This window comes from Budorcas taxicolor, chromosome 11 (assembly GCF_023091745.1).
Source record: "Budorcas taxicolor isolate Tak-1 chromosome 11, Takin1.1, whole genome shotgun sequence".
Classification (NCBI taxonomy): domain Eukaryota; kingdom Metazoa; phylum Chordata; class Mammalia; order Artiodactyla; family Bovidae; genus Budorcas; species Budorcas taxicolor.
In genome coordinates, this window is record NC_068920.1 from 71,534,550 (window position 1) to 71,558,316 (window position 23,767).

General features: G+C 36.6%; 1 protein-coding gene across 1 annotated transcript in view; it reads left to right on the forward strand.

The window, feature by feature from the left end:
- EXOC6B (exocyst complex component 6B) overlaps positions 1–23,767 on the forward strand; it is a 707,283-nt gene that overhangs the window by 94,917 nt on the left and 588,599 nt on the right. The window contains exons 3-5 of the mRNA XM_052647541.1: positions 6,496–6,543; positions 8,481–8,571; positions 8,682–8,727. Coding sequence (XP_052503501.1) covers positions 6,496–6,543; positions 8,481–8,571; positions 8,682–8,727 — 185 coding nt within the window. The remainder of the gene's footprint in view (positions 1–6,495; positions 6,544–8,480; positions 8,572–8,681; positions 8,728–23,767) is intronic.

Genomic DNA, 23,767 nt, shown 5'->3' on the forward strand with positions numbered 1-23,767 from the left:
AAGTTACATATAGTTCCACTATATATTACAATTCTGTTTTAAGTAGATAATTTAAGATTTTTAATTGGAGTTTTAATATCAAACTTTCAGGAATTCATAGCATGAATAAGCAGAAAAGTAGAATACAGTAACCTGAAAAGCAGTATGAACCAATTCAACATGATTAAGATTTATACAGTTCTCACACAATAGCAGGATACAAATTCTATTCAAGTTCCCATAGACTGTAAAGCAGGAGACACTGAAACATATCCAGAGACATAAAACAGGGCTTCCTAGGTGGCTCGGTAAAGAATCTGCCAGCTAATGCAGGAGACACAGGAGACTCGGGTCGATCTCTGTGTTGGGATCAATCTCCTGGAGGAAGAAATGGCAACCTACTCCAGTATTCTTGTCTAGGAAGCCCATGGACAGAGGATCCTGATGGGCTACAGTCCCTAGGGTCACAAAGAGTTGGACACGACTGAGCACACACGTGCAAATGCCAAAGAAGGTGCAAAAATTTCGTGGTCTATAGGTATTGGAATCATACAGAATCTGTTCTCTTATCACAATTGAATTATGTTAGAAATCAATATCAAAAGGTACTCGAAAATATCCCACATATTTTCAAGTGTAATGTGACATTTACCAAGAGAGATCTTGACTTAGCCATTGAAAGCCTCAATAAAGTTCAGTTCAGTTGCTCAGTTGTGTCTGACTTTTTGCGACCCCATGAATCGCAGCACGCCAGGTTTCCCTGTCCATCAACAACTCCCAGAGCTTACTCAAACTCATGTCCGTTGAATCGGTGATGCCATCCAACCATCTCATCCTCTGTCGTCCCCTTCTCCTCCTGCCCTCAATTTTTCCCAGCATCAGGGTCTTTTCCAATGAGTCAGTTCTTCCCATCAGGTGGCCAAAGTATTGGATCTTCAGTTTGAGCATCAGTCATTCCAGTGAATATTCAGGACTGGTTTCCTTTAGGATGGACTGGTTTGATCTTGCAGTCCAAGGGACTCTCAAGAGCCTTCTCTAACACCACAGTTCAAAAGCATCAATTCTTCAGCACTCAGCTTTCTTTATAGTCCAACTCTCACATCTGTACATGACTACTGGACAAACCAAAGGTTTGACTAGATGGACCTTTGTTGGCAAAGTAATGTCTCTGCTTTTGAATATGCTGTCTAGGTTGGTCATACCTTTTCTTCTAAGGAGCAAGCGTCTGTTAGTTTCAATAAAGTTAAAAGACTGAAAAAACACAGAGGGTGACTGTAAAGAAGGAATCATTTAAGTGAGAAATTAATATGAAAATGAGAAATTAATATGAATGATGCTTAAAAAAAACATGTATTTGGAAATTAAATGTGCACATGTAAGTGATGGATGTATCTAAGAAGCCATAACAAGGAAAATTAGAAAATGTTTATAATAGAATAAAAATAAAAGGAATAAAAATGAAAGGATAATTTATCAGATTTTGCTGCTCTGTGCAACTTCAATGTGGAATCTTGAATAAGTTATGAAAAAAAATAATGGACACATAAAATTTTGTGAAATTTGAATAAAATCTTTGCTTCAGTTAATAATACTGTATCACATGTTAATTTTCTGTTTTTTTTTTTGCATCATACTATTTCTTTATATTCTCAGAATTGGACTGAAAATGTCAAGCCTCATTCAAATTGAAAAAAAATCACAAAGATAATAAACTTTATAGACTTTTAGCAGTAATACTAGATGCCAGAGTAAGTGGAACTATATCAAAATTTTGAGTGAATATAAGTTAGAAATCTAGGATTCCATTCATGCTTAAGCAAACAACTGGAACCAAAATGTCATAAATTTAAGCAAAAATTCATATGTTTCTAAAATATATATATTATACATATTTCACTTTTTCTATTTCATGTTCAGTGCTTCCATTTTGTTTAAATGCTTTCCAGTTTCTCCCTCTTATTTTTTGTTGTTCTTTCTGAAGCCTTTTTTGAGTGTATTTGAATAAAATGGGAGCACTGATTATGAAATAGAAAAAGTGAAACAAACTAGATAAAAGTAAAAAGTCATACTGTAGCACAGTTATGTTTAAATAGGGCTGTTTATTAGACTCACATCTGAAGCTTTGTTAAAAAAAAATTCCTTGGCATTTGTATTTTACAAAAAATTTCAAGATAATTCTAATGTGCATCTGGATTTTAAAAAGTGATTGCAGGTTTTTCTATTCAATGGTAGTTTCAGTGATACAGAATTTACTATTTTCTGTTGACCAGTCATGATACAATGGTGTTAAAATGAATAATAGTTACATAGTCACAGTAGTAAAAAATATTTTATCAGTTTTCATGATCAATAGCCAGATAAAAAATAAAAGATAATTTACAATTGCAAGCTATAATGGCAACATGATTAACCTAACGATATAAAATACTTACATACAATTTGAGAGGTTAAGTAGAGTGATGTGGTAATTGAAAGTGCATACTTCCAAATGGATGTGCATAATTCCAGGTGTTTTCATCCACCCAGCCAGTCTGTGTTTTTTGGTGGTGCATTTAATCCATTTACATTTAAGGTAACCATCGATATATATGATCCTATTGCTTTTTTCCAAATTGTTTTGAGTTTATTTTTTGTAGGTCTTTTCCTGCTCTTGTTTTTCTTCCTTAGAGGAGTCTGTTTCTCATTTTATATCCTGCTGTTCCCTTCTGCCTTGTTCCTTTTGCATTTTATATCATGCTATTCCCTTCTGATTTCTGTTGAGAAATCAGCTGATAACCTTATGGGAATTCCTTTGTATGTCATTTTTCATTTTCCCCTTGTGTTTAATTTTTGTTATTTTGATTGCTGTGTGTCTTAGTGTGTTCCTCCTTGGGTTTATCCTGCCGGCGAGTCTCTGTTCTTCCTGGACTAGGTTGAATTTTTCCTTTTCCATGTTAGGAAAAATTTCAGCTGTTATCATTTTAGACATTTTCTCAGATGCTTCCTCTCTTCTCCTTTTGGGACCCTTATAATATGAATGTTGGTGTGTTTAATGTTGTCCCAGAGGTCTCTTTGACTGTCTTCATTTTTTTTTGTTGTTGTTGTTCTTTTTTCTGTATTCTGTTTTGTGGCAGTGAGAGCCACCATTCTGTCTTCTAGACCAATTTCCTCTTCTTCTGCCTGTTATTCTGCTATTGATTCCTTCCACTGTATTGTTCATCTCTGTTTGTTCTTTAGTTATACTTGGTCTTTGGTGAACATTTCTTATATCTTCATTCTTTTTCCAAGATCTTGGATCATTTTCACTATCATTATTCTGAATTCTTTTTCTGGAAGGTGCTTATTTCCCCCCCTTTTAGTTGTCTTCCTGCGATTTTATCCTGTCCCTTCATCTGGGACACACTTGGCTGCATTTTCACTTTGATTAACTTTCTGTTATGTGGTTTTTCTTCTGGTGGTTGCAGGATTGGAGTTTTCCTTGCTTCTTCTGTCTGTTCCCTGGTGGATAAGGCTAAGAGGCTTGTGTAAGCTTCCTGATGGGAAGGACTGGTGGTGGGAAAAACTGGATCTTGCTCTGGTGGGCAGGGTTGTGCTTAGTAAAACTAATCTGGGGACTTCCCTGCTGGTCCAGTGGTTAACACTTCACCTTCCAGTGCACAGGGTGCAGGTTTGATCCCTGGTCGTGGAGCTAAGATCCCATATGCCCTATGGCCAAGAAACCAGATCATAAAAGCAGAAGCAATATTGTAACAAATTTAATGAGGACTTAAATTAAGAAAAAAACAAGTAATCCAGTTGTCTGCTTATGGGTAGGGTATTGCACTCCCTCTTTATTAGTTGTTTGGCCTGTGGCAACCCAGCCCTGGGGTCTATAGGTTCTATGGTAGGGTTAATGATAACCTCAAAGAAAGCTCACCAAGGGGCGCCTCCCAGGACTACTGTTGCCAGTGCCTGTGGCCAGCCACTGTTGACCCATACCTCCATAGGAGACCCTCCAGCACTAAGTAGGTCTGGTTCAGTCTCCTGTAGAGGGTCACTGCTCCTTTCCCCTGGGTCCTGGTGTGCTCAAGATTTTGTTTATGCCCCCCAAGTCGGTGTCTCTGTTTCCCAGAGTCCTGTGGAAGTCCTGTAATCAAATCCCACTGGCCTTCACAGTCATATTCTAGGGGGATTTCTAGTCCCTTTGCTGGGTCCCCTGGCTGGGAAGCTTGATGTGGGGCTTGTATTATTGTTCTCCGGTTTGTGGGTCACCCGCCCGGTGGGTATGGGATTTGATTTTATAATGATCACATTCCTTCTACTGTCTTGTTGCAGCTTCTCCTTTGTCTTTGGATGTAAGATATCTTTCTGTGGTCGGTTCCAGCATCCTCCTGTCAATGATTGTTCAACAGCTAGTTGTGATTTTGATGCTCTCGCAGGAGGAGATGAATACATGTTCTTACACGCAGCCATCTTGAACCCCTAGATAGCTGTGTAGATGTCCTCTCATTGTTATGTTCAAATTGTATTAAAAAAGTAATTATCTTTCTGTCAGAAGCTTTGATTAGGCTCCTGTGGGTGTTTAGAATTCTGGTTTGCGTGAAATTGGTTTAGTGGGCCATGATCAGTATTTTTAATAAAAATTGAAATAAAATAGAAAAGGGAACAATAAAATGTATTACATGCAGTAAGACAAAATTGTTTCTTGAAAATTTTGTTTCTCTCTATGTGTGTGTGTATTCCCTATACTTGCATACCAGGTTGCAATGTAAAATATATTTCTTACAATGAGTTTGAGGTTAAAAAAAAAGTTTCAAAAATATCTTTATAAAGTAAACAAGGCATTCTAGTAGAGAGTGTGATACTGAAATTAGTAGTATTTATGGAAGGTTGAATTTTATGAGATCTCCTGTTTACATGAAAAAAATCTAATCATTCTTAAATAATAATCACTCAGGGGCTGCCCACACCACTTTTATTCACATTGTTTAAAAGCTTTTTCTTATATTGAACTGATATTAATCCCATTTTTGAATAACATCCATTTATTGGTTTGAATAATAAGCTCTTCAGTCTCACTTATTCTAGACCAAGAATCAGCAAAGCATATCTTCCAGGCCAAATCCAGCTTGCCTCCTAATTTTGCAAATGAACATAGAAACATATTAGAACATAGAAACGTCCATTCATTTATGTATGTGTATGGTTGCATTTTTGCTTCAGTGACAGTGCATGTGGTAATCTGCTCAGAAAATGATAGTCCAGGTATAGTGTATAGTTTTGGGCAAAATTTTCAAAGGTGTGTTCCTAAAAAACTGGTTTCCTGAGATGATCCTCAGTGAAAGGATACTGCATAAAATAAGTTGGAAAACACCGTGTGATATCTCCTTAGGCATTTATAGTACTATAGAATATTAAATGCTTCAGAAGTTCCCAGTAAACGAACCTTTTTAGTATTATTTCCCATATATATTATGTGTGTGTGTGTCTATGTTTGTGTGTATACAGAGTGCAGAGTATCTATTAATTAAAATTTGTTGGCATTCTGAGGGACATAATAGAAAATGCTGGGTTAAGGAAGTATCTTAGTAAGGAGAGATTTAGATTCCACCAATTTAGAATTGGTGGAAGTATAGGTAGCCTCTATTAAAGAGCTTTAGAAGTTAATATTGCTCATGTTTTGATAATGTTTAAGAAGGTGGGGAAGTTATTATTCTATAAACTTAATTTTTATATCTACTGATTCTTCAAGAGTGGCTACCAAAGTGAGTTGTGCCAATTCACTTTAATTATGAATTCTATGTAAATTTAAAGCTTGTTTACCTGATTTGTTTACTATCTGATGGATAAATTAATTTAGAAAAGAGGGACTATGGAAATGTTAGGAGCTATCAAGAATTAATGATCCAAGAAATTAAGATAAAATGTTTTCTAAAATTAGATTATAAGTAGAAATATTTGACCTGAGTTTAGTTCAGTTCAGTTTAGTTGCTCCGTCCTGTCTGACTCTTTGCGACCACATGGACTGCGGCATGCCAGGCCTCCCTGTCCATCACCAACTCCTGGAGTTTACTCAAACTCCCTGAGGTAAACAGTTCAATTTATGCTCAAGTAAGGTTCTTTGTCCCACTCCAGTGTTCTTGCCTGGAGAATCCCAGGAACGGGGGATCCTGGTGGGCTGCTGTTTATGGGGTCACACAAAATTGGACATGACTGAAGTGACTTAGCAGCAGCAAGGTTCTTTGTGTGTTATTTTTTCTATTATAGTTTTTCTTTCCATTTCAAATGAAAGTGTGATCTTTAGTTGTGTTATATTAGTTTGTACTATTGCAAACTGAACATATTTTTTAGTAATTTTTTTTTATTGTTCAAAAAGTCATATAGATGTTGAGTAGAAAAGTTAATACAGTTTAATCCTAGAATACAACTAAACAAAAATGTGGTGAAATATGGAAACAATCTGAATACTTACACTAAATCTTTTCATTTAAAATCTTCATCTTAATCAAACTATTGTCTAGGTATTTATTATAAGTTTAAATTGTCTTCTCTCCACAGAATCAAGTGACGGATACTAATAGAAAACTGCAACATGAGGGAAAGGAAGTAAGACCAGTTTACCTTTTGAAAAAATCTTCTCTGTTTCCTGTCATTCTCTTTGATGACTGTGTTCCTGATTTAGTGGTTTGAGACCATAAGCTGCATGTTGGAAGAACTTGGACATTATTATTGCTTCTCATGTTTGTCTGAAGTAAATGAATATAATCACTAGAAAGCTTAATGAGAGTATGTAGCCTTCCTTAGTTGTATTTTTAAATGACTTGAGTAGTCATAATATGGCCAATGCTGTTTCCTCTGCCTAGAATCTTCTTTCTTCAGTGTTTATGCACTTCAGATATTTGCTGATATGTTACCTCCTAATGAGGGCTTTGGAGAAGGCAATGGCACCCCACTCCAATACTCTTGCCTGGAAAATCCCATGGACGGAGGAGCCTGGTGGGCTGCAGTCCATGGGGTCGCTAACAGTCAGACACGACTGAGCGACTTCACTTTGACTTTTCACTTTCATGCATTGGAGAAGGAAATGGCAACCCACTCCAGTATTCTTGCCTAGAGAATCCCAGGGACGGGGGAGCCTGGTGGGCTGCCGTCTATGGGGTCGCACAGAGTCGGACGCGACTGAAGCGACTTAGCAGCAGCAGCAATGAGGCCTTTACTAACCAACTTATTTAGAATTGCAGTCTCACTTTCACCTTTTGTTTTCTTTTTACCTTTCCTGCTTAATTTTTCTCCATTGCCCCTATCATGCTCTATTATATAGTTTTCCTTATATGTTTGTTTTTTTGGTCTCCTTCTAGTAGAAATTAAGCGAAGTCAGAATTTTAAAAAAAAATACACTGCCTATTCCCTCTACCTGCCTAAGCAGTGACTGGCACAACATGAATGTGCCATAAGTATTTGTTAAGAAAGTGAATCATTGATTCTATTAATTGATATATTCACCGTTTAAATCATAGTTTAGAAGATCATTTGATGTCCATTTTCTCACTTAATCCTCATGGCCGACCTATGACAAAATTAGGACCAGTATTTTATTGACTAGGAAAATAAAACAGATGATTTACACAAGTTTACATAGTAATTGATATGGGTGAGACTAATATCCAAGTTTTCTGACTTATAGTCAATGTTGTCTGTATCATGTACCTTCCTTATTGCCTAATACTTATTTAATGTTTAATAATCTTTAAGATTAGCCTTTGATTGTCTTATCAGTAACTTAATCATGACCACTTCTCTCTCTCTCTTTTTTTTGGGGGGGCGGGGAACATAGTATTTAAGTAGCTAACATTTTTAGGTATGGATATGGGATGAATTCTATAAGAGGCCATATAGGTTATTGCTTTTTAAAAGTTTGTCTTACATATTTTAAGTTTTTGCAAAGAGCACAGTTTCTTCTAGTTTTATTGTCTATCACTTCAGATGGAAGACTTTAAAACTATGAGAAAATAAGTACTGCATAAGTACTTCACTAAAGTACTTCACTAAACTGGAATTCTTGGAAAAGCCACAACTTCTAAGTGTGTGGTTTATTCTCTATTAAAATAGAGATTTAGTTAAAGATTATTTTCAAGATTCATTTGAAGCTGTATAAGAAGGACTGTTTTCCTCTAGGCCTCTGGCACTGATGAAAGAAATATAGGATCTTCTTAGATTGATGAAATCATAAATCATGAAAAGTCTGAATAGGGTTTGGAGCAAATCTGTAAGTCTTTTCTTTTTTCCTGGATAGCCCCTGAATTTTAAGGTTTCATTTAACCTAGACTTTCCTATTGTAGTGTGTATGCATCTTGGGGAGAAAGGGGGAAACCATGCAGGGATGTTTTACTGGTTGAGAAAGGCAGTTCCTTAGTCCACTTGGAGGTCTTACTATGAAACTGTCTGGGATGTTCTGATGAATTGAACATAGGGTGGAAAATGTGACTGAAAGCTTTTTATTTACAGCTGTTGGCATAATTCAGTTTTTTTTCCCTCTTGCCAAGCTGGTGATAGCAATGGAAGAGCTGAAGCAGTGTCGGCTACAACAGAGAAATATTTCTGCCACTGTTGATAAATTAATGCTGTGTCTTCCAGGTGAGAAACTGGATATAGAGTAGAATTCTTGATGCAGTTTCTTTAGCTTTAATTAATCTTTCACTTTTTCTAAATTATTCTAATGTGCTCTTTTTCCCTTCTCTTTAAAGTTCTGGAGATGTATAGTAAACTGCGGGACCAGATGAAAACTAAAAGGTAAGTTTTTTAAAAATTGAATACTTTGTGTTATCTAAAATTTGTTATTTAGAATTCTTTTAAAAAGTCCATATTTAGAATAACCTTTCAAAAATAATTAAGTCCATAAGACATCTTCTCTAGCCTTTTGTATATCTATTGATTCATCCTGAGAGTTATTATTATTTACATATGCTAGTGGTATGCTGATGTATTTTGTCATGTATTATGTTTAAGAAAAAATACTACACATAGTTTGATTTTTAGAAGACCCAGTTTTTTAGGGGAAAAGCATATAACTGTTTTAATGATAGTTAATTTCAGAAATATGCTTTGGTTTAGAAAAAATAGTTACTGGTTCTGGAGGTTCTCCATTGAAACAGAACCAATAATGTGTATATCTCTGTGTGTGTGTGTGTGTGTGTGTGTGTGTGTGTGTGTGTGTGTGTGTGTATAGAGAGAGAGAGAGAGAGATTGATTTTCTTTTTTTAGCAAATTGGTTCACATGATTATGGAGGCTGGCAACTCCAAAATCTGCCTAGTAGATTAGTAGGCTAGTTAGTGTCAGGGAAGAGTGAATACTATTGCCTGAGTCTGAAGACAGTCTGCTGGCCAAATTCCATCTTCCTCTGGGGAATTTAGTCTTTTTTCTATCAAGGCGTTTAACTGGCTTAATGAAGCCCACTCACATTATGCAGACTATTCTTCTTTACTCAAAGTCTACAGATTTAAGCACTGATAATCTTGTGTCAGCTTAAAGCTCAACATTCAGAAAACGAAGATCATGGCATCTGGTCCCATCACTTCATGGGAAATAGATGGGAAAACAGTGGAAACAGTGTCAGACTTTATTTTTTTGGGCTCCAAAATCACTGCAGATGGTGATTGCAGCCATGAAATTAAAAGACTCTGACTCCTTGGAAGAAAAGTTTTGACCAACCTAGATAGCATGTTGAAGAGCAGAGACATTACTTTGCCAACAAAGTTCCGTCTAGTCAAGGCTATGGTTTTTCCAGTGGTCATGTATGAATGTGAGAGTTGGACTGTGAAGAAAGCTGAGCACCGAAGAATTGATGCTTTTGAACTGTGGTGTTGGAAAAGAGTCTTCAGAGTTCCTTGGACTGCAAGGAGATCCAACCAGTCCATTCTGAAGGAGATCAGCCCTGGGATTTCTTTGGAAGGAATGATGCTAAACCTGAAACTCCAATACTTTGGCCACCTGATGTGAAGAGTTGACTCATTGGAAAAGACTCTGATGCTGGGAGGGGTTGGGGGCAGGAGGAGAAGGGGACGTCAGAGGATGAGGTGGCTGGATGGCATCACGGACTCAAATGTGAATCTGAGTGAACTTCGGGAGTTGGTGATGGACAGGGAGGCCTGGCGTGCTGCAATTCATGGGGTCGCAAAAAACAAACTTCTGTGTCAACTTCTCTAAATTAACAAATAGTAACAATTCTGGTTTTAATTCATATATATATGTATATAGAATTTGTGGCATATATAAACATATGTGATCAGAGAGAGGTAAAGATGTACATTTTAAGAAATTCAGGTAGAACTCATCCCCTTCCTCAATCCTCTTCCTTTCCTTTCTCCTTTGAGGAAACCAGTATCATAAATCTGGTATTTCCTTCTAGTCCGTGTTTTTAATGTCCAAAAATCATATTGTATTTTAAAAAACATTTACATGAATAGTTCTGGTCTTTGTTTTTTTGAGATTCATTCATTCATTCAATAAAAATGAATTGAGTACCTACTGTGTTGCTATGCATTGCTTTTAGTGTTGGGGATATAGCTCTGAAAAAAATAGACAATAATATCTGCAATCATGGGCTAACATACTAGTGAAGAGCTTTTTAAAACTTATGTATAGAGATCTAGTTCACTTATTTTAATTGCTTGATAGTAGTTCATTATATGGACAATCTGCATTTTTCCTCTTAATTCAAGTGATTGTCATAAGTGCTGTTGACCAGTATTTCCAGTTCAACCTTTTTCTGGTGCATAAAGTAGGATTATATTTTGGGGGCTCCCTTGAGCTATATCAGCACCACATACGGAGTTGCCCTCCTGTATGGTATCCTCCTTAATCTACTTGGGCTCTAATACCCTATGTTATGCTTCTGTGCTGCCTGAATGCCCTTCTCATTCCTGTTTGGTCCTGACACAGCTGCCTTCCTATACATACAGTCTTACCACACTAGGTCCCTCGTATCCCATCCCTCTTACCCCTTATCCACCAGTACATGAATGCTCTCATTTATTTGGATCTTCTTTAACTGTTTTCTGCTTTTTTAGTGAACAAGTCATATATCTTTTATCATATTTATCCCTAATTATTTTATATTTTTTGATGCCTATTTTCAATGTTGTTACTTTTTAAGTTTTAATTTTCAGTAATTTATTACTAGTATGCTATTAAATTTGTGTATTTATCTTTTATTCTGCAATCTTATTAAATCATATACTAATTCTAGGAGCTTTTTTGTATATTACATTGAATTTTCTATGTAGCTGATTATCTTATCTGCAAATAAAGATAGGTATATTTTTTTCTTTCCAATTGGGATGCTTTCTTTTTTGGTTTGGTTTCCTTGTCTTGTTGAACTAGTTAAAGCCTCTGAAAGTGAAGTGAAAGTGAAAGTTGCTCAGTCATGTCTGACTCTTTGCGACCGACCCCATGGACTATACTGTCCGTGAAATTCTCTAGGCCAGAATACTGGAGTGGGTTGCCGTTGCTGTCTCCAGGGGATCTTCCCAGCCCGGGATAGAACCCAGGTCTCCTGCATTGCAGACAGAGTCTTTACCGTCTGAGCCACAAGGGAAGCTGGTTAGAGCCTCTGCTGCTGCTGCTTCTGCTGCTAAGTCACTTCATTCATGTCCGACTGTGTGACCCCATAGATGGCAGCCTACCAGGCTCCCCCATCCCTGGGATAAGGCTAGATATCTTTGTCCTGTTCCTGATCTTAGAGGGAATGCATTTAACCATTAAATCATATGTTAGGTGTAATTTTTGGTACATGTAATTTATAAGGTTGAAGAAGTTTGCTTTTATTTCTAGTTCTTGAAACTTTCTATTAGGAATGAATATTGGTTTCGTCAAATGCTTTTTCTACGTAAATGAGATGATCATCATGCGTGCTAAGTTGCTTCAGTTGTGTCTGACTCTTTGCAACCCTATGGACTGTAGCCCACCAGGCTTCTTTGTCCATGAGGATTCTCCAGGCAAGAATACTGGAGTTGGTTGCCATGCCCTCCTCCAAGGGGATCTTCCCAGCCTAAGGATAGAACCTGCATTGGCGCCAGCATTGGCAGGCGGGTTCTTTACCACTAGTGCCAGGTGATCATATGTTTCTTAAAAAATGCTTTAAGTTTCTTAATATGATGATTTATATTGAATGTTAAATGTTAAACTTGCATTCATGGAATAAATCCCACTTGGTCATGATATACTGTCCTTTTTAATGTGATGTGGTATTTGATTTGCTAAAATTTTGTTAAGGATTTTTGTATCTGTGTTCATGAGAAATGTTTATCTGTGGTTTCCTTTTTGTGTTATATCTTTTTGGAATCAGATTCATGCTAGCCTTATGAATAACTTGGAAATTTTCCTGTCTTTGATTTTCTGGAAGAATTTGTATAGTATTAGTAATTATTTTCCTTAAACATTAATACTTGGTAGAATCTACCATTGAAACCACTTGACCCAGGAGATTTGCATGTTTTTGGTAAGAAAGTTGTTAACTACAGATTTAATTTAAAAATAAATACATGGCTGTTTGCATTTTGTGTTTCTTGAGAAAATTTTGTTTACTTGTATCTTTCAAGTAATTTGTCCATGTTATCCAAATTGTTGAATTCATTAACAAAAATTGTTAATTGTATTACTGTATTATTTTAACATGTAGAATCTATAGTGATACTTTTTCTTTGATTACTTATATTGATGATTTGTCATTTCTGTCTGTCTCTCATTATTTTGGCTAGTTGTTTGTCAATTTTATTAACTTTTTGAAGATAGCATCTTTAGGTTTTATTGTTTTTTTTTTTCCTTATTTTTCTATTTTACTGATTTTTGATATGAGGAGAAGGGGACAACAGAGGATGAGATGGCTGGATGGCATTACTGACTCAATGGACATGAGTTTAGGTAAACTCCGGGCGTTGGTGATGGACAGGGAGGTCTGGTGTGCTGCAGTCCATGGGGTCACAAAGAATCAGACACGACTGAGCGACTGAACTGAACTGACTATTTCCTTTCTCCTATTTAATTGGGATCTAATTTGCTCTTTTTTGGGGGGTTGAAGTATAATTGATTTGCAATGTATTAGTTTTAAGTGCACAGCAAAATGATTTAGTCATACACACACACGCACACACGCACATGCCTGGCTTGCTGCAGTCCATGGGGTTGCCAAGAGTAGGGCACGACTGGGCGACTAAACAGCAACTCTCTCTATATCTACCTGTCTATCTCACATCTTCTTTATCCGTTCATCTGTTGATGGACACTTGGGTTGCTTCTGTATCTTGGCTGTTGTAAACAATTTGTTCTTTTTTCTAGCTTTTTCAGGTGGAAGCCCAGGGCATTGATTTTGGTTCTGTTTTCTAATGTAGCTAGTTAAAGCTGTACATTTCTCTTTAACAGTGCTTTAACTGAATCTTACATGTTTTATAATGTTGCAGTTTTTTTTTTACATTTATTTAAAATATTTTCTAATTTCTGTTGTGATTTTAAAAATTTATTTCACAGGCTATTTAGAAGTTCACTGGTTAATTTCTAAATATTAGGGGATTTTCCTGATGTATCAAAATTGATTTATATTTTAGTTCATTGTGTTCATAAATGTAAAATGTATGATTTCAATCTTTTATATTTTTTGAGACTTATTTTATGGCCCAGTTTTATGATCTGTTTTGGTGAAAATGACATATACACTTTAAAATAATATATATTGTTATTGAGAAGAGCATCTCTAACTATCATTTAGACGTACTGGTTGATAGCACTGTGCAGCTTTTCTACATCCTGATGATTTTGTATTTGTTATTTGCTGACAGGGGAGTGTTGAAATTGCCTATTATGATTGGACTTACATATATGTTCTTTTTATTCTTTCATTTTTTTCAGTGTATATTTTGAGGTTCTCTTATTGGTTGCATACACATTAAGCATTATTTTATCTTCTTTATGAAAGGACCCATTTATTATTATGGAAAGTTCTTTTGCATCCCTGGTAATATTTTTTCTGAAATATATGTTGTTTGGTGTTAATATAGTCAGCCACTGCTGCTATCTTTTTGCTTAATTTTTACATTGCCTATTTTTAATATACATTTTTCTAAAATATTTTTAACAACCTCATTGAGACATAGTTCATATACTTTTCACTTCATTTATTTAAAACATACAGTTCAGTGGCTTTTAGTGTATTCAGGGTTGTATGACCATCATCACAGTCAATTGTAGAATGTTTTTATTCTTCACAAAAGAAACTCTGAGACCCTTGGCCATCAGTGTTCAATTTTTTCCTGTCCCCTGCCTCCCTTGCCAGCTACTGGGAATCACTGGTCTGTTTTCTGTTTCTTCATATTTACTTATTCTGGACATTTCATATGAGTGGAATCATATAATATATGATTTTTTGTGATTGGCTTCTTTCATTTAACATAATGTTTCCCAGGTTAATCCATGCTGTACCATATATCAGTACTTTATTTCTTTTTATTGCTGAATATTCCATTGTATGGATGTACCACACTTTATTTATCCATTCATTAGTGGATGAGCATTTGGGTTGTTTAAGTTTTAGGGTTTTACAATAATGCTTCTGTGCATTTTTGTTTACAATTTGTTGTGTGGAAATATGTTTTCATTTCATTTCTCTTGGCTTTCTTGGAATGAAATTTTGCTGGATAATGGTAATTCTGTGTAACTATTCAAGGAACTGCCAGATTTTTCTCCAAAGCAGCTGTGCCATTTTACCTTACCCCCAGCAGCATATGAGGATTTGATTTTCTATACATTCTAGCAGGACTTATAATTGTCTTTTGATTATGGCTATCTTGGTGAGTGTGAAATGGTATCATATTGTTTACCTTCATTTTTGAAATCTATTTTTGATGGATATATAATTCTAAGTTTATAGATTCATTTGTTCTTGAGATATCTTTTTTTTTGTCTTCTGGCTTATATAATTTCTAAGGAAAAAGTATATGAACAGCTTTTTTTGGTCACTCTCCTTATTGTGTCTTTTCTCCAGCTATTTTAAAACTTTTGTCTGTAAAATTTGTTCTCAGCAATTTGATTTTGATGTGCTTTTGCATAAATATGTATGTATGCATTCATGTATGTGTGTATTTATCCTGCTTGTGGTTTGTTTAGTTTCTTGGTTTTGCAAGTTTATGATTTTCATAAAGTCTGAAAGAAGTTCAGATACTATTTTTCCAAATATTATTTTTTGGTCCCTTTTCCATCCTCAATCTGAGATTTCAGTTTTATCTATGTTGGACAACTTCACAAAATCCCATAGGTGATTTGAGGATCTTCTTTTTTTCCAATCTTTTTTCTCTGTACTTTATATGGGATAGGTTTTATTGCTGTGCTCTTTTTCATTGTCAAATCTTTTAATTTCATCCAGTGAAATTTTCATTTCAGATGATATATTTTTCATCTTTAGGAGTTCCATTTGGTTTTTTATGTTTAATTTTATTTGTTATTTTACATCTTTTAAAAATACATGTTACAGTGCTCTAATTTCTCTGTTTATGTACTTCTTTGCTAGTGCTGTCATTTTTGGTATTTTGGATTTCTCTGAAGATTGTTTTTCCTAATTATAGGTCAATTTTTTGTTCTTTTCATGTCTTGTAAGTTTTGATTAGATAATGGCCATTATATTATGTTGCCGAGTATTTGAATTTTGGGGGACTTTTCTTTCTTACAGGATATTGGTCTTTGTTTTGGCAAATAGTTTAGTTGTTTGCAGATCCATCTGAATCCCAGTCTCATCAGACCCCATTTTTAAGCTCAGCTAACTTTTCCTTTTGGGGCTTCCCTGGTGGCTCAGCTGAAAAAGAATCCGCCTGCAATGTGGGAGAACTGGGTTTGATCCCTGGGTTGGGAAGGTCCTCTGGAGAATGGAAAGGCAATTCACTCCAGTATTCAGGCCTGGAGAATTCCATGGACTGTATAGTCCATGGGATCGCAAAGAGTTGGACATGACTGAAAGATTAAGCACAACTTTTTATTACAGGGATTGCTTGGAGTAGTATTCATCTTCTTTGAAAAACTGAAATCCCAAGGGCTCTGCACTTGGGCTGTTCAGAGTTCAAATGTTTTCTCTGTTTTGTCTGAGCTCCTTGGAGTATTTATCTTACATCTCCCTTTTGTCTGTCTCTCCTTCCTTGTTCTTCCTGTCTTTCGTTCCCTTCCTTTTTTTTCCTTCCCTCCCTTTTTTATTCCTGTTCGTGCAGAATTTTACTTTTGCTCTGCCTGGCCTAGTACTCAGCAAAGGCTCAAGGGAACTCTTGTATAAATTTCTGCACTTCTTTCTGCATTGCTTCCCTTTTTTGAGGAAGTTCTGCACAACCTTAAGGTGTATTATTATTCCTGAACTGCATCTCTGATGCTAACTCTGCTAAGTTGTTGGGCTCTGTTTGGGTTTGCTCTGACTGTGTCCATGATCTAGAAATCACATTCAGGTAACTATTAAGTTCACCTTGTTTGTTTTCCTTTTTTCAGAGACCACAGGTTTGTGTTATTTGATGTTCACTGTCTGAAAGCAGTTGTTTTATGAATTTTAGCTAGTTCCCATGTGGTGTTAGTGGTGAAGAACCCTCCTGCCAATGCAGGAGGCATAAGAGGCATGAGTTTAATTCTTGGATAGGAAAGGTCTCCTGAAGAAGGGCATGGAAGCCCACTTCAGTGCTCTTACCTGCAGAATCCCATGGCAGAGAAGCCTGGTGGGCTACATTCCATAGGATTGCAAAGAGTTGGACGTGACTGAAGTGACTTAGCACACACGTAGCCGGTATTTTACTTCTTAAGAGCGGGAGTGTGTTCTCTTCCTTGTTATTCCTTCATGAGTAGAAGCTTAGTTATTTTTTTTAAAGCTGTAAATACTGATTATAATACTAGGTTTTGTGCTCCCTGAGGAAAGCTATCTGACCATCTTTCTATCATTAGCTCATAGAAGGAATTAAGTATTTTTTATTAATGATCTTTAATTAGGAAAGACAACAGTGTTTTCTGTGGTGAAAGCTTTTATTTCATATTCTTATCATACTCTGAATTAAAATTCTCATGGATAGTTGTGATCCACTTTACAAGATCACTTATTGGAAATTTAACACCTGTCAATTTGAAAGAGTGCCATGTGCTGTGCTGTGCTTAGTTGCTCAGTTGTGTCTGACTCTTTGAGACCCCATGGACCATAGCCCACCAGGCTCCTCTGTCCATGGGGATTCTCCAGGCAAGAATACTGCAGTGGGTAGCCATGCCCTCCTCCAGGGGATCTTCCCGACCCAGGGATCGAACCCAGGTCTCCTGCACTGCAGGCGGATTCTTTACTGTCTGAGCTACCATGGAAGCCCAAGAATGCTGGAGTGGGTAGCCTATCCCTTCTCCAAGGGATCCTCCCAACTCAGGAGTGGAACCGTGGTCTCCTGAATTGCAGGCAGATTCTTTACCAACTGAGCTACCCGGGAGGCCTGAAAGAGTTCCATACTATGGCAAAAAAGTACCAAAATTTAATTTGCCTATAATCAACATTCCTCTTTTTAGAATAGCATTCAATCATGTCTAAGTTATTCTGACCTTAAGTTATTCAGTTTTTAGAATTATTTTGACTTCATTTCGTGCCTCATTTTTAAAACAATTTTTTGCTTTTATTTCATTTACCTTCTTTCTGCTCACATCTCTACTGGGGAATCTGCATAAAGTGGGGAGAAGGGGAGAACTAGCACACATGCAAATGAAACTTAGGAATTGGCTTTTGATTCCATTTTAGTAATGTTTAGAGGTTGTCAAAAGTAATGTCAAAGTTGTGTTCTAGATTTCCATGGCCCCTGGAAATAAATAGAATTTTATTCTTTTGTTGTCTGGTATAGAGGAGTTTAATTGGAGAATCATGGAAATTTGAATGAATGCTATTGATCTATTATTGATGAAATATGAATATGTTAGGGAAAGGACAATGGAGAAATAAAGTAACATTCTTTATTGCCAGAAATCATGGATTTTATACTAATTAGCCTTGAAAAATGTGGCGTTATTTGACAGACCAGATGTTTCCAGCATATAGCCATGTGTCTCATCAGTGAATGTGCCTGTGTCCGCAGGCAACATTGTTAGATTTTTCTCATTCTGTAAACAGTGTTCCAAAATATAACTAGACCCTAAAGTGTGTTTATCTTTTGGCTTAATTTCTGAGTTTATATCCATTCTAAAGTTTCTCTCTAGAGGAAATGCATTTTATTGCACATAGCTCTTCATACCTAATTGTAGTATAAACACCATTATGTTTACACTAAACCATGTGAATTGTACTGTTTTTGAGTCTGTAACATTTTGATAAAAGCAACCATTTCAGGTTAAGCTATATTTGTAGTTTTATTTCTAAATTTAGGGGAAATAAATTTCTTCCCTTCATTTATTTGGATTAAAATTTTGATTTTTGGAACACAGGAAGGGAAAACATAAACAAAGAAAACAAGTAAATCCAACCTTTAGACTTTAGTGTTTGTGGTAGTAAGTGCATTGGAGTAAAAAGAGTTTAAGTATCTACCATGAAATTCATTCTTAAAACCTAAAGTAGAACTAGAAGTCTTTCATTTAAAGGATCAGAACTAAGTTTTTCCTCAGTTCAGTTCAGTCGCTTAGTCATGTCCAACTCTTTGCGACCTCATGGACTGCAGCACGCCAGACTTCCCTGTCCGTTACCAACTCCTGGAGCTTGCTCAAACTCATGTCCATCGAGTCGGTGATGCCATCCAACCATCTCATCCTCTGTCATCCCCTTCTCCTCCTGCCTTCAGTCTTTCCCAGCATCAGGGTCTTTTCTAATGAGTCAGTTCTTTGCATCAGGTGGCCAAAGTATTGGAGCTTCAGCTTCAGCATTAGTCTTTCAAATGAATATTCAGGACTGATTTCCTTTAGGATTGACTGGTTTGATCTCCTAGTAGCCCAAGGGTTTTTCCTGTACCAGATATATTTTGGGAAATGTGGAAATTAAAAACATGAAGAAGAAATTTATTACCTTTAAGGTTTCTATCCGAAGGAAAGGAAAAATCACAGTTAACATTTTTGTATGTATTTTCCTAGTCATTTTCTATGTACTTGTTTGTGTGTGGGCTTATATTTAGTATATGTAGCCATACATAGATACATATACTTAATTTACACATATATATGTTTTGTAATTTTGAAAAACATGATTATACTTGTAAGTTCTATTTTTTGAATTAACTTTCATTCAACAATATTGTGAACATTTTGCTATTTCATTATTCTTTGGATATACATATATACTACATGGATATATCATAATCTGTTTAACCAATTCCTTGTTAATAGAATTCTAGTTTAGTATTTTATTTGCAAATATGAATAACTATAATTCAAGAGGCTTATACATATTTTTGTACATCTAATTTTTTGGGGGGGGGAAGAAATGCAACTGTTTAGAATATGTGTTTGGTAATATTTTTCACTGAAAACTTGTATCAGTAATATAAGTTTGTTTACCAGCAGGCTGTGAATTCTCATTTATTGAAACTTCTGATAATAATATCCATTACCCATCTGACACAATCATATTTTTGACTTTGATGTCTTCATATCAGTCCAACTTCTTTTTTCAGGTTTGCCTTTTGGGGTGCTCTTGTGACTTTTCTTTTGCTCATTGCTTTAAAAAAAACCCTCAAATTTATATGTTGCAAATAATTTGTACTAGGTTGTTGTTTCTTCTTTATTCTTATTATGCTGTTTTTATATATACTTATTTTGTTTTTGCTTAGTCAGCTGTATCAATCTTAGTTTTGTTTGTTCTCTTATGCTAATAGAAGCTTTCCTACCTAACAGGTAAATCCTGTCCCTGTAATTATTATACTGTCCTTCTATGTTTCCAGCAATATTTGTTGTATATTAATATAGCCATTCAAACACTTTTATGTTTACGTTTTGGGTATATATTATTGTAGCTTTTACTTTAACCTGTTTGTATCTGTGACTCTAAAGTGGGTTTCTTGTAGGCAACATATAATTGGATCTGCTTTTTAAATCTGCTTTTGATTAGCGAGCTTATTAGTCCATTTGCCTTTAATATAATTATTAATATGGTTGGGTTTTATGCTCTATTTTTCATGTCTCTTTTGTTCTTATCTTTTACCCCTTTGTTGTATTAAATATTTTGTTTAAATATTTTAATTCTTCCATAAATTTTTGTGAAAAATTTATTTATTGTTTATTTATTTAGACTGTGCTGGGTCTTCGTTGCTGTGCACAGCCTTTGCTGAGCACAGCTGTGGCGAGTGGGGGCTACTCCTCATTGTGGTGCGTGGGCTTCTCACTGCAGTCGCTTCTCTTATGGTATACAGGCTTAGTAGTTGTGGCACACAAGCTTAGTTGCTCCAATGCATGTGGAATCTTCCCGGACCAGGGACAGAACATGTGTCCCCTGCACTTGGAGGCAGAGTCTTAACCGCTGGACCACCAGGGAAGCACCGTAAATTTTTTAACAGCGTATTTTTTGAGTTGCTTGTTTTTTTAGAGGTTACTCTATGGAGTATAATCTGCTTCTTTATTTGTCGTTTATTTTATTAATATTCAGCAGATATTTATTGTTTCCTGTGTTCTTCTTTCTTTTTTTTTTTTTCTGTGAATTCATGTTACTACTTGCTATCATTTCCTTTCTGACTTTCGTTAGTATTTCTTGTAAGGAAGATCTGTTAACAAGGAATTCTCTCAGTCTTTGTTTTTCTGGGAATATATTTCATTCATTTTTAAAGGTTAGTCATCAGCTAATGATTGGTCCAGGGTGCTCTAAGAAACTTGAGCTGATGAAAGTATCTACCCTTTGTCAGTGGATTTGTTTGTGGATTAGGGACTACATTAACAATTCAGGCAGTTTTTAGCTTTGCTGAGCTTTTATATCCTTCTCCTAGGTGCAAGCCTGAAGCTTACTAGTCAGCCAGGGCTGTGTGTAGTGCTTAGGCCCTTTTAGGTGTTACATGTGTTTGTGCACAGCCTCTGGGTCAGCTAGGGATATGCAGAGAGCTATCAGGTTATTCGTATTGCTGAAGCCTGGCTCGAAGAATTTTGAGCATTACTTTACTAGCGTGTGAGATGAGTTCAATTGTGCAGTAGTTTGAGCATTCTTTGGCATTGCCTTTCTTTGGGATTGGAATGAAAACTGACCTTTTCCAGTCCTGTGGCCACTGCTGAGTTTTCCAAATGTGCTGACATACTGAGTGCAGCACTTTCATAGCGTCATCTTTTAGGATTTGAAATAGCTCCACTGGAATTCCATCACCTCCACTAGCTTTGTTCATACTGATGCTTCCTAAGGACCCCTTGACTTTACATTCCAGGATGTCTGGCACTAGGTGAGTGATCACACCATCATGATTATCAGGGTCAAAATTCTCTAAGCCAGGCTTCAGCAATACGTGAACTGTGAACTTCCAGATATTCAAGCTGGTTTTAGAAAAGGCAGAGGAACCAGAGATCAAATTGCCAACATCCTCTGGATTGTTGAAAAAGCAAGAGAGTTCCAGAAAAACATCTATATCTGCTTTATTGACTATGCCAAAGCCTTTGACTATGTAGATCAAAATAAACTGTGGAAAATTTTGAAAGAGATGGGAATACCAGACCACCTGACCTGCCTCTTGAGAAACCTGTATGCAGATCAGGAAGCAACAGTTAGAACTGGACATGGAACAACAGACCGGTTCCAAATAGGAAAAGGAGTACATCAAGGCTGTATATTGTTACCCTGCTTATTTAACTTATATGCAGAATACCTCATGAGAAACGCTGGGCTGGAAGAAGCATAAGCTGGAATCAAGATTGCTGGGAGAAATATCAGTAACCTCAGATATGCAGATGACACCACCCTTATGGCAGAAAGTGAAGAGGAACTAAAGAGCCTCTTGATGAAAGTGAAAGAAGAAAATGAAAAAGTTGACTTAAAGCTCAACATTCGGAAAACTAAGGTCATGGCATCCGGTCCTGTCACTTCATGGCAAATAGATGGGGAAACAGTGGCTGACTTTATTTTGGGGGCTCTAAAATCACTGCAGATGGTGACTGCAGCCATGAAATTAAAAGACTCTTACTCCTTGGAAGGAAAGTTATGACCAACCTAGATAGCATATTAAAAAGCAGAGACATTACTTTGTCAACAAACGTCTGTCTAGTCAAGGCTATGGTTTTTCCTGTGGTCATGTATGGATGTGAGAGTTGGACTGTAAAGAAAGCTGAGCACCAAAGAATTGATGCTTTTGAACTGTGGTGTTGGAGAAGACTCTTGAGAGTCCCTTGGACTGCAAGGAGATCACACTACTCCATCCTAAAGGAGATCAGTCCTGGGTGTTCATTGGAAGGACTGATGTTGAAGCTGAAGCTCCAATATTTTGGCCACCTGATGCGAAGAGCTGACTCATATAAAAAGACCCTGATGCTGGGAAAGATTGAGGGCAGGAGGAGAAGGGGACAACAGAGGATGAGATGGTTGGAATGCATCACCAACTCAATGGACATGCTGCTGCTGCTGCTGCTAAGTTACTTCAGTCATGTCCAACTCTGTGTGACCCCATAGATGGCAGCCCACCAGGCTCCCCCATCCCTGGGATTCTCTAGGCAAGAACACTGGAGTGGGTTGCCATTTCCTTCTCCAATGCGTGAAAAGTGAAAGTGAAGTCACTCAGTCGTGTTTTATTCTTAGCGACCCCATGGTCTGCAGCCTATCAGACTCCTCCATCCATGGGATTTTCCAGGCAAGAGTACTGGAGTAGGGTGCCATTGCCTTCTCTTCAATGGACATGAGTTTGGGTAAACTCCAGGAGTTGGTGTTGGACAGGGAGGCCTAGCATGCTATGGCTCATGGGGTCGCAAAGAGTTGGATAAGACTGAGCAACTGAACTGAACTGAACTGAACTGATCAGGTTATTCTGTGGGTCTCTTATTTCTGACTTCCTTGTTAAGTTTTTGATTAGTCCTCTAGTCTGCACTTTGTCCCAAACAAGATGAATATCGGGCCAGTAGATTTGGAAGTTCCCACCTCCTTTTTGTAACTGAGTTTGCTACTTTTCCTAACAGCGCTAGTCAGTATAGGATTTTCATCCTCTGCTCCAAATTATGTCATCCCCTAATGGCAGAGAAGTTGCTCATTTTCCTGACAAGTTATAACCAGTGATGTGATGAGGGAAGGTGAAGAGGATGATGGAGGTAGCCCCAGGCAAGAACACCATTAAGTCCCTTTCTGTTTATCAGTTTTCATGAATAAACCCTTCTCAAGCAATTGTTCTACTTTCTAGAGTCCTTTCTAATTTCCGGAGTCTGAAATAGCTGTTTGCAAAGTTTTGTCCAGGTTATATTTGCTTTTTGGTAAAAGATTTGCTAAGTTCTTCTATGTGCCACAGTTGAAAGTCTGTCCTTGGGTATTTTATTTTATAGGATGATTTTTTTTTTTTTTTTTTTTTTTTTAATTTTAAAATCTTTAATTCTTACATGTGTTCCCAAACATGAACCCCCCTCCCACCTCCCTCCCCATAACATCTCTGTGGGTCATCCCCATGCACCAGCCCCAAGCATGCTGTATCCTGCGTCAGACAATAGGATGGCACTGATAGGATCATTTTGTATTTCTCTTTATTTTCACTCTCTCTCTTTTTTAATCTCCTAGCTGTGGCCTTTATTCTTTATGTAATGAATTTCATTGGTGGATTTTCTATGTTTTCTGTATTCTTGAGATAAAATCTTTTTTGATTATAATTTATTAAGTCCTATAATACATATATTAGTTTTTAATAATTTGATATTTATTTTTCCATTGATGTT